Raw genomic sequence first — 18,472 nt, 5'->3', positions numbered from 1 at the left:
TTGCTAAAATTCAATTAGAAAGAAAATGCGGCAAATTGAAAATTACCATTAAAATTATCTATATGCTTTCACTGTCACTTAACAGGGAATGTCTCATATTGTCACTTGTTAAAATGCCAACCTTATTGCAGTGTGTAGACGTTGTACATTGTACATTAAACCATATTTGCTCCAAAGCAAAAGTTTATGTGGTGTCCATAACTTATGCTGTGTGACGCTTTCTCTTGTATGTTCAAATGATAATGTATGTTTATTATGTAAAAATTTTCTGTACACTATTTAGCTTTCTCAAGTTGGCACTCCTGTTCATAAATGGCACCCAACAATGGCTGACTGCATGGCCTAGGCACAGAGGTGGTGGGGTCCTGCTATGATCACTGTGTGATCACCTCCTCATAACCCTCTCGGATCCTCCTAGTCATGTCGACCCGACAGGGCAATACTGTTTTCTTGAATTGGTGACTGGATGGACAAAAGAAGAGCGGCATGCAAGTGAGACTATGTGGGACGTTGTCCGTCATCAACGGCTGCAGAATATTCCTCGTGGTAAAAGCAGAGGGAACTGATGGATGGTTGAGATAGGGCACAGTGCAATATGGACACGATTTCATGGCGTGATAAATCGCAGCGGGGGCCTGTGGCTAAGTGTAATATGAAACCCTTTATCTATGTATCTCCTTCATAGCACCTCGCTATCAGCTGCAGCTGGCTTTGCTTTGTTTGTTCGGCTTCTGCCCTTCGCTCGAATGCCAATGTTGATCACCACCACGGCGTGGAGGGGGATGGCCACAACACGCCTGTGATAACACATCTTCCACTTGGTTGTTTTCGAAGCAGTGCAAAATTGTGCTCTAAACGGAAAATTGGCATTTTTGAGCGATCCATACCGATTATCTGCGATTGCCGTGAAAATGAATATTTCATTTTGGTTCCAAGGAGGGCAGCGGAGAAGGAAGCGCAGGTTTGCAGCTAGCAAAAGCCTAAATTAAAACTCCGGTATGAACGAAACGCCATTTATCTCACTGAAACGGGTCGATTGAAAGCTCTGTGCCTGTGCCATTCAACAGCACTTCTTAGGGTTGTCTGATTAAAAAAAGGAAATGAAGTCGGCACCTTATCCCCTGATTAGCTTAATCCTAGAGGTTAATTGACTTTATCAGCAAGGAAAAAAGATGGGCTGACATTGCCGAGCCTGCAATGAAAATTCTAAATAATTTCTATTCCTTTTACGACATTTCTTAATATACAACCACTGTTTCATATCACATTGCCAGAGAAATAAGGTACTTTCTCCCTGGAGATGAGAAAAGAATTGAATTTTTTCTTATCGGTCATCTATTTTTCCACAGAATGCTATTACTTGCTGCCTGCCGTTGCTAAGCAACAGGAAATATTAATAGGACCTTTTATTAGTCGGGCTTTACCAGCGGAACACTAAAATGAGGAAGTGGAAAACATGAATGTTACATAAATCTCTGAAGCTTTTAGGGTTTTGCACACAAGTCTCTGTTTGTCCAGTGATTTATGGTTCCAGCGGCTCATTTATGAGAAATTTGAGGGATCTGAAATGCCAAAATGGAAGATTAGCCGAAGGGACAATTTGAAAAAATTAAATAGTAAAAAAAAAACGGTTAAAGGGGTGGGGGGGTTCTTTTCCTGTGGATGTTGGAGTCCATCAGACGAGGCGTTGGTGTTTGGCTGGCAGGACGGATCCTTCCTGACAATCTCTGAATCGTTATGGAAGGAACGAAGAGAAGTTCCCTTCTATCAGCGGGCTCGCTGGACTGTGGTGAAATGGGAAAGAAACTCCATCATTTTTCTAATCCTTTTAACCAATGACTGAAAATGTCATGGTCCTCAGAAAGGAGAGATGGGTTTTCTTCACATCATCAACACATATTGCATTTAAAATGAAACGTGTAGCACAAAGCAAGGCCTCAAAGAGCAGGAAGTCTATAATAGCCGAATTTATTATGACGGACAAAGGCAGGCAAAGACAGAATGCCACTAGGATAATAATAAGAATGTAAAATCTAATTCAGCTGTCCTTGATAATTTCCTTCATAATGAATATGCCTCGCTCGCTGAAAGCCTAAACTAAATAGGTTGCAAATATTTCCTGCAAGGTGTGCGTTATTGGTGAAATAACATTTACCTTAAAGTCTTCAACCCAAGGGGAACCAAGAACTGGTTTAAAAATGCCCCACCTAGTCTACATTTATATTAAGTCCTATGACGCTGAAATCCTCCGCTGGGAGATCACGGTGAAACACACTTCTAGTCCTTTATCATTAATTCATCTGTGACAAGTTGAGTTGACATGGTGGCTCATGTTTCATTAACACTGGCCTGCAGAGCTTGCACCTGCAAGGGCCACTTGATACCAGCTTGAAAACGAAAGAAGGAATTAAAAAGGTGTCCGCACACCTTAACATGACAATCAGAGTGGGTTTATTACCTGTTAATTAGTCTCAACAAAATGTCTCCTGGTAAAAAGACTCGGCAGGGAAAACTTCCCATTGAACCACAGTGACAAAAGAGACGGGGGAGAATCTGAATATGAACACAGCTGATGGAACATTATGGCATCAAGAAAGCCATTAGAAATTAATTGACCTTCATTGGTGCCATTGCACTGTTTCATAGGGCCAGTCTTCTGAAATACACGAACGACAAATGGGCCAATGCCACTTCAATACTTCTAGTTTCGATGGCGCTGTGTTAGATAGCGTGCGCTGCTACGGTTGCTAATAAATGGCTGCTATGCATTACATCCCTTCGCTGATTATACATTCATCCATCTATTACATATTCAAAACATCGCACTCCAGTCCCTTTGATGACGGCTTATATTGCACACATTATTGAGGGATGTGGATATAATACTCAATCAAAGATGAATTATTGCAGTTTCGGTTACAGTTGAGGAGCATGTTGAACGTAGCGTAATTAAAATGCAAAGGCATAAAACACCTATACTGTTTCCTTTTCAATCACATATTTAGTTATCACAGCACCGCTGGGAGGTACCCATGGATAATGCGGTCCAACCAGAAATGAAATAGTCTTATTCTGAGTAAATGCGACAGTAAATGAAGACACAACAGACAACAGGCTGGCTCTTTAGCAAGTCCAGAAAGTCTCCTGCAGCGGTAGGCAGAGATGGATATCTTCCTGGGCTTTATTGATAAGATCAGTGCAACCTGAGCATTGCTATTAAATGTCTAATGTGTTTTGGAACTTGTAGAAGATGCTATGACAGTGGGGGCATTAGGCGAGAGTGAGAGAGAGAGAGCGCGACAGAGAGTGAGAGAGACAGCGAGAGAGCAAGAGCGAGAGAGAGAGAGAGAGAGAGAGTGAGCGAGAGAGTGTCAGAGAAAAGAGCTCTGTGAAACATATCAGGTTTGGCCAGGAGGAGCTTCAGACCACAACATAATAAGCATCAGCAAAAGACCCTTATGAATTGAAAATGGCCTCTCTACAAAATTAGGAGTACACTCAATTATATGTTTCAGGCTTTGAGAGTCAGCAGAGGAGAGAAAGTAGAAAAGCAGCTGCCTGACTAAAAAAGAAAGTTTAATAAGCTGTTGATGATGTAGATTGTGCTTTCGTCCAACCTCTTAGCGTCCATTATAAAGATGCACAGAATCCACGTGTGTCCCACAACGAGCTGCCTGTGAGCATCCTGAGATCTCCACCCACAGCATGCATACACCTCAACGCTTTAATTCCAACCTGAAGATCCCACACTAAATACCTCGGCTGCAATTTAAAACCTCGCAGTTTACAGCTACCACCACAAAGCCAGCGGTACAATATCTGATCCGTTCTCCTCCACCATTCCTTGCAATTGCTAAACCGCAGTTATAATACCGGTGTACAGCACATCCTTATATCATTGTCCTTTTCAAACAATGGCTCCTTTGTTGCACCTGTCACTGGAGTACTTTAACATTTCCTTGTGGCTGAATTGAACAGTCTTGGTGGGGGGGGGGCACACAGAAAAAATAGGACCCTGGGCCTTGTTTGTCAGGACAGAATAACCTGTTTAAGTCAATGGCATTATCTCTAAAATATCTAATAATGAAATCAAGGAGATATGGAAAGCTGCAGGTATACGCTCACCCCGAATGAGAGTTACCCTATCCTCTGCAATTTCTTCTCGTTATCCTTGTACTCACAACACCCCCTCCCTCTCTCCCTCACCCTCTCGCTCTCCCCCCTCTCTATTCCCCCCCTCCCACCAACCCTATTGCACTCTTTTCATTGCCCCGCTCACGTATTGAATCTGCCTGATGAAAACAGATCTCGCAGCCTCACAATAGAATGGCTGATGCAGGAAAGATGAACCCTAATGGATTTTTTTCCCCCAATGTGCTCAAGATTGAATATAAGGCCTGACCTCCAGATGCAGTGGATCCATTTAAACAGCAGAGATATTGTTTATAGTGAAGATGTACACCAACACACACATCTACACACACACACACACAGTGGTACAAATGTTAGAAACGACAGCACCAGCAACATCTAATTCTATCCACACACGCTGAGGAATTCAGGCCACGCATCTGTCATATAATAAGGAATTATAAATTTCTCTTCTTATTTATCTTCCCGTGTAAAGCTATCGCTTCCTGTTTCACACTTTGCTTAAGTGCTCCGCTCAGCAGAGTGTCTCGTGGTGAGCCTCCAATTTAACAGGCACTTGATGTTCTTTAGCACAAATGAGTCTCTGCTATGCTTTGATGCCTTTGTCAGACCCACTTTTTGATTTGGAAATGTCAGAGTCTACTTTATATTCTGCCTCTTGCTGCCGGGTACAATTGAGAACCCCTAAAAAATAAAAAATAAAATAAAAAATAAAAAAGAAGGATCTGCTTCAGGTCCTGTTGGCCTCTTTCAGAATCTGTTCAGAAATATTCAGGATTTGTAAGTTGGAAAAGGTTGGTTTCCCTCATCACCTGTGTTCATAAGCGTGATTTCATGTTTTGGGGGTTTAACTTATTACAGCCTGTATTGTGCTGACATTCAGACTACACTCAACAGTCTCCCGCTCAGATCGTACTGAATCTGAAATGGGACAAACGGACAGTTTAACGCCATTCACAGACTAGCGGGTGAATTAAAATTAATTTAACATACGGGCGTCCAGGTATCATGGTGGTCTATTCTGTTGCCTACCAACACGGGGATCGCTGGTTCGAATCCCCATGTTACCTCCGGCTTGGTCGGGCGTCCCTACATACACAGTCGGCCGTGTCTGCGAGTGGGAAGCCGGATGCAGGTGCGTGTCCTGGTCGCTGCACTAGCGCCTCCTCTGGTTGGTCGGGGCGCCTGTTCGGGGGGGCGGGGGGAACTGGGGGGAGTAGTGTGATCCTCTCATGTGCTACGACCCCCTGGCAAAACTCCTCACTGTCAGGTGAAAAGAAGCAGCTGACGACTCCACATGTGTTGGAGGAGGCATGTGGTAGTCTGCAGCCCTCCCCGGATCAGCAGAGGGGGTGGAGCAGCGACCAGGAAGGCTCAGAAGAGTGGGGTAATTGGCCAAGTACAATTTGGAGAAAAAAGGGGGGGAAATCCAATAAATTTCATCTAACATGGGTGTCGGTTTTTATCCAAAAAAAACTCAACACGGGAAAGGTATTTTGAATCTACAAACCGGTTTCTGAGAGAAGAGGGCATTTGAATAGTCTCTCCTTTATGCTATTTAATATGTCAGGCGAGCATTATGTGTTTTTCCATCTAATTTCAAAATACTGCAGTTGATTGTAATCGGATCAGTAATCACATTCATGTAATCCATTACTCCCCTGCTGTGTAAACACCATGGTGCTCGGTGCACGAAGGTAAAATTGAACGAGTTTCTTTTGATCGTCCAACACAGAGAGCCGGTCTATTAAAACCAGGTGATGCTGCTCTGAAACAGGAAGAAACAGCCTGAGTGCCCGGAGAAGAACCGGCCCATCAGCCGCCGTCTCCCCAGCAAAGGTCAAACCAAAATGAGAGATGCATATGAAAATAAATGACATATGAATCCAATTTGTAAGGGAACCTTCCAACGTAATGTAGTTCAGATCTTCATCAACCCACGTTTTGCCTTGTTTTTCTCTATCGGTCTTCGCAATACAGAGACATGTTTTCCTCTATATGTAACTTACATAAGAACAGAGATATAAATAGAAATAAGCACAGAGAGCCAGGGAAGGACATGCAACAAATATATTGGATCTCTCTCGCTCTCAAATGCAGCTATACGCCTGTAAACATACAATTTTGTGTACATACTATGCATCTATGTATACTGTTGTATGTGACGATGTGTATTATTGTATGTATGTGGCAAAGTATTTGTGCGTTTTTGTATGTCCGTGTGTGTACAGATAGGTCTTATTTTCTGCATAATTCACCCATGTTGCCATGCTATTATCATCTGTATACTCTATATACCATTGTCAGGAATCTCTATACACAGTGGTTGTCTCCATGCATGATGCATTGGCCAATATCCACATTGATATTGAGATGGATGGCATTGTAACCTTCAGGCTCTTCACGGCATATCCTCCACAGATGGTACAGACCGGATACCGTGGTACATATTTTAAACTAGGTAAACCTCTCTGAATTCTCTAGTCAATAGGGAGCCTTGCATTTAAACACACTGCAATCAATGAATAACATTACCATCCGCCCATTTTTCAAAGAAGAAGCCTTTAATGAATTATGAAACACTAAATAGCTTTGGATACGATGGCAAGTATATTCCTCTCCTTGTTGCCATGCATAGAGATGTTAAACATTTTGATACACGGTTTGTACTTTATTTTCCGTCACTGAAAAGGATCAGAGTAAGCCAGCTCTGACTCGGGCCCTCTGCCCTCTCATTTCAGTTTCACGACTAGAAATAAGTTCATCTCCTCGTTAACGTACCCCTCCTTTTTTTCACGCCACGCGTATTTAAGATAAAACACAGGGTACCAGTAAGGGCGTTTGAGCTTGTTTCAACCTAAACATTTAATTTTCCCACAAGCCTTTTACTTTCCTCATGTGTTATGACAACTTCAAACACCAGACGTTATGGAAAGCAGGTCTATTTTCTCATGAATGCTATTATGATAATTACAGTTAGGAGATGCTAATTTGTAGTAGAGTAGTTTAGTGCAGAGCAAAGGGAGTAATCACTGTGCATTCATGTTAGCAGGCTTGACAGTTTGACCAACGCAAACTGCCTCCATAGATATATGGCTTTGGATTTACCCACAAACCCTTTCTCAACCATTCAATCCCCCTCCTCTCAGAACCCCATTTGTTGGCATTTCTTACAAAGCTTTTATTTTGTGAAAAGCCTTGAAAAGTCACTCCAAAAGTAAAATGCAACTCATCCCTGCGACAGCCTATAGTTTGGTGCTACAATTTCAAATAACGTATTAACCTCCCATCTATAGCTTAGGGCTCTAGTCTCCCGGTCGACTGGTCAATCGGTAGGTCGATTGGTCGGATAATCGCCCTTTTAAGGCCGGCTGCGGACACAACGTCACAACGGTGCTCTGAAACCCTCTATTTCTATTGGCCGCCCGGTGGCCAATAGAAACGAGGCAGCCAGCCAGGCACGGAAGACAAAATGGAGGAAAACATAAAATAAAATATAAAAATAAAAGTTAATAAAGATAATGACTACGTTTTCTTCTAGATGGTTTATTTGGGGGAAAAAAAGCATCAAAATGTTGATTTATTTAGGATATTTCAGTAAGCATCGTAGAAACGCGTACCGGGGTTGTGTTCAATGTCGAAAATGTTGCATTCCAACAATTTTCTGGTGAGACCTGAAAGAATCTTCGTAATAACTAACAAATTAAAGATCACAATGTAGCGAATTCGGGGGCAGCCGCGGGAACCGCCACAACCAGGACGCGAAACCATATCTCCCGCTCCGCAAGCGACAACGTTAACCAGTCGACTAAAGGGTCCGACCCGTTAGCCAAGAACCAACGTGTCTACTTATCCATGCATGATACACTACCCTCCTCCTTCAGGAAGCGCGTCCCCGCGCTTCAGCATATCAACTCCCTCACGCCTCTGGGCGCACGCGCTTCCGATGACCTCACGGTCTCGCCATCCCACTTCTGACACCAATGTAGCGAATTCAGGGGGCAGCCGGGGAACCGCCGTGGCTGGGACGCGAACCCGTGTCTCCCGCGCTGCGAGAGACATCGCTAACCGCTCGGCTGGTTAACGTTGTCGCTTGCGGAGCGGGAGACACGGGTTCGCGTCCCGGCTGTGGCGGTTCCCCGGCTACCCCCTGAATTCGCTACAATACACATTCACTGAACGAAGACTATGAAAACATAATGCACATTTCTCGCTAGAAATGTTATCAAGACGCAATTTAATGCAGAAACTATCTTAAAACATATTTTCCACCGAGAATAAAAGGGAATGTCAGCAATTTTTTTCTTTTCGCAGACAGAAACTTGACAGTCACGTGACGTGGATACAGGCTCCGCCAACATCGGCTATAAACCGAAACGTTGATATGAAACGTATTTTTTGGTTCAGAAACGTCGAGATTTTAACGTATCTGTGGTTTACGGAAATGTAAAATGCCGACATTTTATCTAGGCGACTGGGTACCCCCTCCCCCCTTCTAAAGTCAAAGAAAATCACCCATTTAATGTGTTTAAATTTCGTGTTGTGTAGCATGGTAATAGTTGGACAGCTGTGCTCCTGGACACGAGTCAGTAGATTAATTTTTGTGACTACGAGCACGAAAAAGCGTGATACCGGTTTCAGGGCATCTCTAACCAAACAAACAAAAGGGGAAATGCTGTAATTTACCACCAATAGATGCCATTAGTCAATCTGTAAGTAAAAATCAGTGTATATTCTCTCGGGCACGTAGGGAAGTTCTGTTGTTGAATTTAAAAAACGTTTGCAAGAACATTTTTATTCATGTCCATCTAGGCTGATAACCACCAATCCGGCTTAACTGACACGTGCTTTCAAGCACAACTGAAAACCAAAAGGTGATGCCCACTAAATTCAATGTCATGGAAAGGAGGACGACTCCAAGCCCCCTCCCCCCAAAAAGGAGCAAAATAGCGTCAAAAAGACAGAAAATCTTTCAGAGTGTAACTTTATATTAAACCATGTAAAGTCTGAAAACACATTTTTATCCAGCAATCCTAGCATTCCCACACCAGCTAAACAAAACATCTGGAGGGAAATAGCAGAGGTTAATGCAGTCTCCCCTGTGGCCTTGGTGAAGTAAAAAGAACATGTTTCAAGCACAATTTTTTAATTCAGATAAGAAAACAGACAGCTATACTTGAGTAAGTTCAAGTTTACACAGTGACACATTTTCGGATTCAGGTAAGCTGAGGTGTCTGCAACATGAGTACGATTTGATGCCCCAATGGCAAGTTCAAACAAAAGACCTGCTTTAGTGTAGATTTTCTTTTGTGTGTGAGTGTTTTCACTGGGAGAAATGATGGACTCGCAGAAAAAGCCAGTTGATGACATTTAGCATGATGGGGAGTATACTGCTTGTAGACTTCAGCGATACACCAGAAAAATCACTCATCTTCCTTTGGAGCATGCCAGTAACCAAGAATCCAAGTACTGACAGAACGGGGACGTGCAAGGCAAAGGCACAGGATCGTTGTGATTCTTGGTCTTTAAAATCTGTTTCTAATATCTGACAAAGCATCAACACCTGTATTTACAGGACCGACTGATGAACCGTACTCTGTCAAAAATATCAAACCATTCTCTAAACACTCTCTCCCAACTGGTCAGCCATGCAAACCAAAAGGCATGTCATACCTTTGACATTTTGTTAGTGCTAATGTATCCTGATAATTTGATTTGTTCTTATGGTACACTCTTATTTTCAAGTCAGACTTTTATCAAAGTCATGGGCTGTGTAGAATTTTCTGCTATTTCCAGTACGTACGCAACTGATTATTCCTCGACACTTTTTTAAGTTGTCAAGTCCAATTTCCCTATAGTTTTTACTTGTGAATTAACATAATCTATGAATGGCCCTTTGGTAAACAGCCTCGATGTAAATCTCAAAGAAACAACTAAATGACACTGAGCGATTTATATATTTCCATTCATATAATTTATTCATGCATAGCAGCGCTTGTAGGACACATTTTCACAATCTAATCTGAGTCCTGGAGAATTTGATGAACTCCATAAATACTGCGCTCCTTCCATAAATGTCTACATGTGAAAGATTTGCAAAGAAAAAGTGTCATTATCCTGCTTAATAAATGAGGCCCATAAATAGAACGTGCCTATGGCCTCGACTTGTGAACGTGTGGACTTGTGTGGATGCTCATCAGCTAACAAACAGCAGGTGATATAAGAATGTGGAGCTGCAGGGTTGTGGTCCTGTGATAGTCAATGTCCGTGCAGGTCGGCTGTTGCGCTATAGTCTTTAATGGGCAGCAGGAGGCATCATACTGTTTCCCTTTCAACTAGCCAACAGCTGCTTTCTTTGTTTAGAGTGGACCCTACAGTTGACCTGAGTTTAAAAAAAAAGAAGAGAAAAATCATCATATATGTTGGCCCATATGTGAATAAATATTAGCGGAGCATCACCGTTCATTACCATCCCAGGTTGTTGTAGCGACCCTATAGGTAACTATCCACAATTATGTCTGGTTGCTGCTCTGTGTTAATGTGCAATAAGCGTCTGTCCCTGGAGAGGGTTAAGGCTGAACGTTAGGGTTAGGGCGAGGGTTAGGCATGGGAGGGGAGAAGCTATTCGATGAGCCAAAAAACACTTATTGAATGAAGGAATAATTGCATTTCTGTGGCACTTTTCTTTCCCTGGGCCTCGCAGCGCTTTTCAGTGAAATGACTGCATCACGTTACAGTATCGGTGACCGCAGCGGGAATCGAACCCCTAACCCTGGCAGTGATTGAGTGATTTTGATTTGCTCTGGTTTCCTCCCACAGCCCAAACACATATATGTTAGGCTAACCCACGACTCTTAATTTTCCAATAGGAATAAATGACGTGTTGCTGATTGAAAATGTGGGCGTCGTGACCAGCTGTTGACATGTCAAACGCGTCTCCCTGCAATCCCCCAAATGTGTGCTTGGATTGAGTCTACCCCGATGCCTGCCCGGATTTGGATTAAGTGAGCATAGAGAATGACTGTATTAATGAGTACGAGGGAAAACAAAGTTCATCCTTTCACAACTGAGCTTTGGATGAGAGGTTTAGTATTGGATAGGCCGACCTGCACATACTGTTAGACCTGCAGCTGATGTTGGCAACACTTTTTTTTCCCCCTTATGGTTTCAGGCCGGCACGGGTGACATGTAATGTAGTGATGGTGTGAGCTTGATAACATGATTTCACTGTTTGTGCGCTGTTTCACTCTGCAACTGTTTGACAACATGGAGACTTGGGAGATGGGAATGTATCTAAAGAACTCCTTTATATCCTTCGTCCCATAAAGCCAAGGCCTGACATGTCGCCACGCATATATGCATGCATCAGCTTCTGGACATGCAAACCGCAGCTCGAGAATAATAAATAGCTTGTGTAGTCTATTTGATAAATCTCATAGATGTCTTTCATATTCAAAAGTTTGTTGGAATCTTTCATTGGGCTCTTCAGTTAGCACTCAAAAAATTGGCTATATGCTGGACAGTGACTGGCAAACAATGCAGCTTGTGGGTGCAGGTGGGTGTGCTCTTAAAAAAAACAGGCGTATGCAGACCTCTTCTGTAAAACTACTGGAGGACTGGGAGCATCATAGGCTATGACCAAGGTATAAGTCTTACAACAATATAATTTTAACTTTCTCAGAGACATGGGGCCTCTGGAGGACGCTAACAAACCACTATGTGCTACTCACCGAGGGCATTTGGCTGGAGAGGAGGTGGCTGTCCTGTGCCAGCATGTTGGACATCATGAGGGCGGGCAGCTCTGGGTAGGAGTAGGGGTTGAGGAGGCCGTTGTGGGGCAGCGAGTGGCAGAGGTAGCCCGTGGAGTCGTGCTCCATCAGGTGGAGGAGAGGGGGCTCGGGGTGGTTGGGTGGAGTGATGGGGGGAATCTCGTAGTCTTCATCGCCACCGTTTCCACTGGCATTGCCCCCGCCTCCTCCTGCCCCGCCGCCGCCTCCACCGGCCTGGCCTGTGTAGCTCTGGGAGAGGGAGGGAGAGGTAGAGGGAGAGGTTGACGGATGAGACAATCAGAAGGCATTTGAACAGTATAACCAGATTCATATTCCAGCATCTTGGTGTATATTCTCTTGTTTTCCTGGTTTTTATTTTAATTCTTGCTTCCTTATTTTTCATTTATACATTAGCTCATGTTTCCCTGTGTCTAGGGCTTTTGTCATTCTAATTGTTTTATCTCCCTAGTTCAATTGTGTTAATTTTTCCTGATTGTTCAACCCCTTGTAGCTCGATTTGGAAAAGTGCTCTATAAATATTTATTTTCATTACTATTATGCCGACATTCCTGACTTGCGTTGCATGAGGAGGCATTTCAGAGACAGGAAACTCTTCCCGACCAATTCTCCTCTACTGTACGAGATTCACATGCTAATAACAAAAACATCATTCACTTTCACATTTCGAGAAAAAAATCTCTCATCTACGCTGCGAACTAGAGCCCAAGGTTTCTCATTTACACAATTAGAAACCCCAGATGTAAACATTTATCTGGCAGAGGACGCCTGACATGACTAACACTGCATTTTGCTCTGCAGCGACATAAATAAAAGCCAGATTAAACTGTTCTGAGACAGTTCTTGGATCCGCTAATGGAGGCTTTACAATTCCTCTACCACACTTTGACAACCGCAGTCAAAGCCTGATTTATGACCGAACACTGTATCTAATCTAATCAAATGGAAATGAGCTCATTTTCAAAATGTCATATAACCATTTTAGGGGAATAAAATGTCCTCATTTCACCTTATGGTGCCTCTAAAATAAGGAGCCATCCAGTATTCAGGAAGTGTCACTGTTTTATCAAGTATTTCACTTAAGTTCTATTATTCTCATGCAATCAATCGATTTTTGTGGAGATCTCAGAACGCGTCCATAGTTGGGTGATCGTCATGGAAACCGGTGTTGGCTGGTGGGTTTGAGTGACAGTCAGAACATAAAGTTCACTCAGATCACTCCTCGTATAAAACGGGTCTGTGATTCTACAGACTTCTGCAGCGAGTGGGGGGGGGGAGAGAAAAGAAAAATAGCGGGGAAATTCAACAGGGAATGAAAAGCAATTTTGTCTGAGACGATCCGACTTGACTCCCATTGTAATGACTGAGTCAAATTAATCATCACAAATAATATTCCTGTGTCAGCCATTCAAGGGGTTTTTAATAGAATTTTTATGATTCATGTCTAGTGGTATACATCAAACAGTCAGTTCTGCAACATTTCAGAAATCAATTCAATATCATCTTTGTGTAGGCTGTCATCCTCGGCAGCAGAACGGTCATTTATCTCTCAAACAGATACTTTTAGAAAATAAGGGGCGAGGGGAGACGGAGGGGAGAGCAGGGAAAAAGGGTGCGAGGCTTCATTTTTCTGCTTCCTCCTTCCCTGTTTCCAGCTAAGCGTTCCCTCACAGGTCGCAGTAGCCCAACGCAGAACTGTATTGAATTTGCAGAGATCTGCAGCTTTCAGTGAAATTGCAAAACATATCTTGCGTGAGTTTAAGTTGATCATCGGCCAGAGCGGGCACTCGGCCAGATGAGGGGAAAATCCAACCAAGTTCATCAACAGCAACCGAAATAGCTGGTCTTTTGAGGCAGACGACAACCAAGGATGTAAGCAATTCATTACTGGAGGAATGGCAGGAAAAGGGGAGACTGACTCAACAATTAAAATACACTTTCATCTGCCGCATTTTATACTTCGGATGGGAAAAGAAAAAGTGTTTACTTCGATTTGATTTACTCTGTCCTGACGTTGTCTGAAAATCAGTGGATATTAATTTTCTGAGCTGTCCTTTGAAGACGGATGCTTTTGTAAACCTTTGGGGGCCGTGTCATTGTTTGGCCTTACGGACAAGAGAACGAACATTTCCTGAGATTCAGTGTCCCTCATAATTGTTGGAAGGAAACTGGATTGTCTGCTGTAAACATCAGGGGCATTGTGCGAAGTGGGACCTTCTACGTGTCATTTGGGAGGCTATGAATCGCCGCCATCTTCCACTATTTACAAAAGTTTTTTTTTTTTTGCGGAATTTTCCCCCTTTTCTCCCTAATTGTACTTGGCCAATTACCCTATTTTCTGAGCCATCCCGGTAGCTGCTCCGCCCCCTCTGCCGATCCGGGGAGGGCTGCAGACTACCACATGCCTCCTCCGATACATGTGGAGTCGCCAGCTGCTTCTTTTCACCTGACAGTGAGGATTTTTGCCAGGGGGACGTAGTGCGTGGGAGAATCGAGCTATTCCCCCCAGTTCCCCCTCCCGAACAGGGGCCCCGACCGACCACAGCAGGCGCTAGTGCAACGACCAGGACACATACCCACATCCGGCTCCCACCCACAGACACGGCAAATTGTCTGTAGGGACGCCCGACGAAACCAGAGATAACATGGGGATTCGAACCAGCAATCCCGCGTGTTGGTAGGCAATGGAATAGACCGCTATGCTACTCGGATGCCCCACTATTCACAATAGTCTAATATGGTCGGGCCTGGTTTGGACAGGCATCACTACACCTAGTCATGTGTGCCAGGGTAGATGTAGGAAAAAAAACTATAATACATTTCAGTACAAACCTGTTATATGTTTATATATATATATATATATATATATATATATATATATATATGTATAGTGAGTCAAGTAAATTCTTTATGAGACAGTACAAGCCTGTTTCATGCCATAAGCAATCACCAGCTGTATATATATATAATACACTTCAAGCATATAGCTACTGTGTACTATACTTATCAATGATCATCGATATGTATTTCATATGCAAATTTCATATGAAAATACTGGACCAGCTTATTAGCTTGTTTTAAATTGCCTATAATATTGATAATAATAATCACACATCATAGTATGCATAGCAGCAAATCCTTATGTAATGCAATGATCTATTAAAACATATTGGGCATCTAGGTTACATTTTGCCCCATGTCAAGCAGTCCGTTTTAGTTTTTAATATTAACAAAACCAGCTGTTGGCCAGTTAAGGCAAACCCTGCAATTTAGGAGTTGTGAAGGTGTCGGAAGACTGCGATGTCGCCTCTGTTTGGCTGCCAAATGTATCACAAAACCAAATGAGTAGAAAAACAAGACATTGAAAATTAAGTTTTACTGTCTTTTTTCTGTATCATTGCATCAAGAGTTTCTCAATACAACTTGCTGGATGATATTCAATACATTGACGTTTTATGACACCCCTACTATACCGTATTTCCTGGACTATAAATCGCTGATTTTTTTTTACTCGTATGGTTGGTCCTGCAACTTATATTCCAAAGCGACTTATACAAGATAATTCTGTCGGACAAATACACCGCATTTCAACTGACACCACTAGATGGTGCTGTTTAATCTTGTGACTCAACTGAAACTACTGCGCTACCATATAAATGCGACTTATACACAGAAGTGACTATGTTTTTTCCTCATAGCAACACGTTTTTGCTGAGTGCGACTTGCAGCCCAGGAAGTACGGTATATATGTATTGTAGTGCTAACTATATTCTTGTAGAGTAGGTTTATCATGTCCTTTATGCTGTCTGCTCATCATTCTGCTCTTTCATTGAAAGCCGTAGTATTAGACCTAAGCCAGTAATGTTCACTAGCTGTGGCTATGCAGGTTTAGCTGAGAACTGCTGTTGCCAGTTTGTGATTGATTTGTTATCACGTGGGTGTCATGCTAATATGATTGGTCTCATATTCCTGTTGTGAGATATTGCTATTCATTCATCAATAAGTTCTCGATTCATTTACTCCCCCATTCAGTTGCTTTATCCATTCATTCTCATCATGTATTTTTTTTCATTTCTCATTTATTTAATTTAGCTATTGTGTCATCGTATTGCACCTATTGTAAGTTCAACAAACCATTCACTTAGATTTATGAACGACTTTTGTGTATTTGTGCAGGAATTTCTCCTTTATTTAGAATTGAAGTGGTCGCTGACTTGCAGAGCTCAACGAACCTCCGAAGGATCTGACTTAATCGCTGTTTATGCCTCAATTCATAATCTTAAATTTCAATCAACCATTTGTCTCATTAAGTCCTCCAAATTCACACGGTCACTGAGATTTCACATCTCAATACGTTACTGTATACATATTCTACATATATTTTATAATTCCATTATGATTCTGTTATCCTCTTTCAATGTTGTATTGTGTAAATTTTGTAAACACAACATCCATTGCACATTGTCCGTCTTGGGAGAGAGATCCCTGCTCTGTTGCTTTCCCTGAGGTTTCTTCCTATTTTTCCTCCCTGTTAAAGGGGCTCTTTTAGGGAGTTGTTCCTTATCCGATACGAGGGTCTAAGGACAGGATGTTGTATTGCTGTAAAGCCCCTTGAGGCAAATTTGTAATTTGTGATAATGAGCTATACAAACAAAATTGACTGTGTGTGTGTGTGTGTGTGTGTGTGTGTGTGTGTGTGTGTGTGTGTGTGTGTGTATGAATGTGTATATATATATTCTCAAAGGAAACATTTTGCTAGGTCCATCAAACCTCACTGGTTGAGCAAAGGAGGGGGGCTGAAGATCTGTCATGTGCTAGATTGCTGTGAAGGTTCATGCAGTGCCCTTGATGATAAAATGTAAATACCAAGGACGTTCCCAGTTGGATTGTTGCAAGATAAATTATTCATACCCTTCTACTCAGAATGGGATTGCATGTTCGGAGCCAAATGTACATATGGCTAATGTATACTCTTTCCCCCTTTTAAAAGTAAAATCCAAACAAAGGCCATATGCCTGATGGATCGTAAGGACTGGGTGGATGTCCTAGTATGGCATTGGCCTTTTAAACAAAAGACCTGCTATCCTCTTCCTGTATCTTATATCAGCGGTACTTTACCTTGTATTCAAGACCACTAGACTGTCTGCTTCACAGTGTTTTCTCTTCTTCTTCTAAGCAGTAACAACCTTTTTCTACCTTGATCAATACCACACACAAGAGGAGATGTTATTTCCAATTTGGTGTATGCACTCAAACGGTGGAGTAAGCGGAACTCAAGCTGTGGTGTTTTAATTAAGAGACATGTCTTTAGACCCACCATGTAACATTCCTCCACACCTTTCATTTAGAAGAAGCAGATGAACAGACAGTTGGTCTGGGACTCGGAGAGAAAATAACATTGATTGGGAAGCTCTCCAGCTTGTCTTTTTTTGGCATGGATCTTTTTCTCTCTCTTTGCCTGCACAGCTGATATTGACTGTGGTAAATGGTTCATTACCTGCATATCCACTTAGTTACTAGACAGTCATTATGAATCTTTAAAGGGAATACATTTACCAAAGGACTGAATACCGGACATAACCCAGGTAGTATGTGTTTGGTCTGTAGGAGATTCAGGGGGCAGCCAGGATGTGAACCCGGGTCGCCCGCACCATGGGCGACTGCGCTAACCAGTCAACTAAAGGGTTCGACCCATTAGCCAACGGACTACTAGTCATTCGTGATCGTTACACTACCCCTCTCCTTCGGGAATTGCGTCCCCACACTTCAGCATACCAGCTCCCTCACGCCTCTGGGAGCGTGCACTTCCGATGGTCTCGCGGTCTCACCATCCCTCTTCTGACACCAATGTAGTGAATTCAGGGGGCAGCCAGGAAGCAAACCCGGGTCGCCCACACAATGGGCGACTGTGCCAACCAGTCAACTAAAGGGTCTGACCCGTTAGCCAAAGTGCTAGCAAGTCTAGTCATTCATGATCATTATAGGCCATTTAACAACATGAGAAGCAATTTTCTGCCATCAAAAATTTTCAGAATTCATCTGCAAACAAACCACTATAACAATATGACGATTAACAACATTATGCATGTGAGCATACTATTTTTCAGGCATACACGCGGACATTGCCACCTTTGCTTTTTGGGTAAAAATAGCCATGTCAGACGTCAGACAATGGCAACAGAAGCATGTTCAAGACAATTTCATGTACTCTGCACCAGCACGATGTTGTGGAGCTTCTCGAGTCTTTCTCAAGTCAGTGTTTGTTTCAGGGGGAAAAGGCGGGACTGACGACTGAGACGATGACAGATCTGCCTTACCTCTAATGTGCACTTATCTGCCTATTGGAGAGCTTTGTCACAATGTGATTTATGCTTAAACTCCCCCACACACTATTCACTACAATCACCCTGCTCCACACACACACACACACACACACACATGCCCTCATTCCTGCACCCTCTCCCATCTCCCCTCTGCACAGGGAGACAAAGTCAGGCCCAGTTATCTCTCACTTCCACACGGTCTGGTGTGTA

General features: G+C 42.8%; 1 protein-coding gene across 2 annotated transcripts in view; it reads right to left on the bottom strand.

Annotated features, from left to right (window-relative positions):
- LOC130107815 (TOX high mobility group box family member 2-like) overlaps positions 1-12,143 on the bottom strand; it is a 69,813-nt gene extending 57,670 nt beyond the window's left edge. Inside the window, exon 1 of one of the 2 annotated variants that reach the window (XM_056274577.1) lies at positions 11,883-12,143. In XM_056274577.1, the coding sequence (XP_056130552.1) occupies positions 11,883-12,029 (147 nt within the window). In that variant the 5' untranslated portion in view covers positions 12,030-12,143. The remainder of the gene's footprint in view (positions 1-11,882) is intronic. The other variant, XM_056274578.1, reaches the window with a different exon arrangement.
- Positions 12,144-18,472: the final 6,329 nt, after the last annotated feature.

The sequence above is a fragment of the Lampris incognitus genome, chromosome 2, assembly GCF_029633865.1.
Source record: "Lampris incognitus isolate fLamInc1 chromosome 2, fLamInc1.hap2, whole genome shotgun sequence".
Taxonomy (NCBI): domain Eukaryota; kingdom Metazoa; phylum Chordata; class Actinopteri; order Lampriformes; family Lampridae; genus Lampris; species Lampris incognitus.
This window is presented reverse-complemented; position numbering and strand designations above follow the sequence as displayed.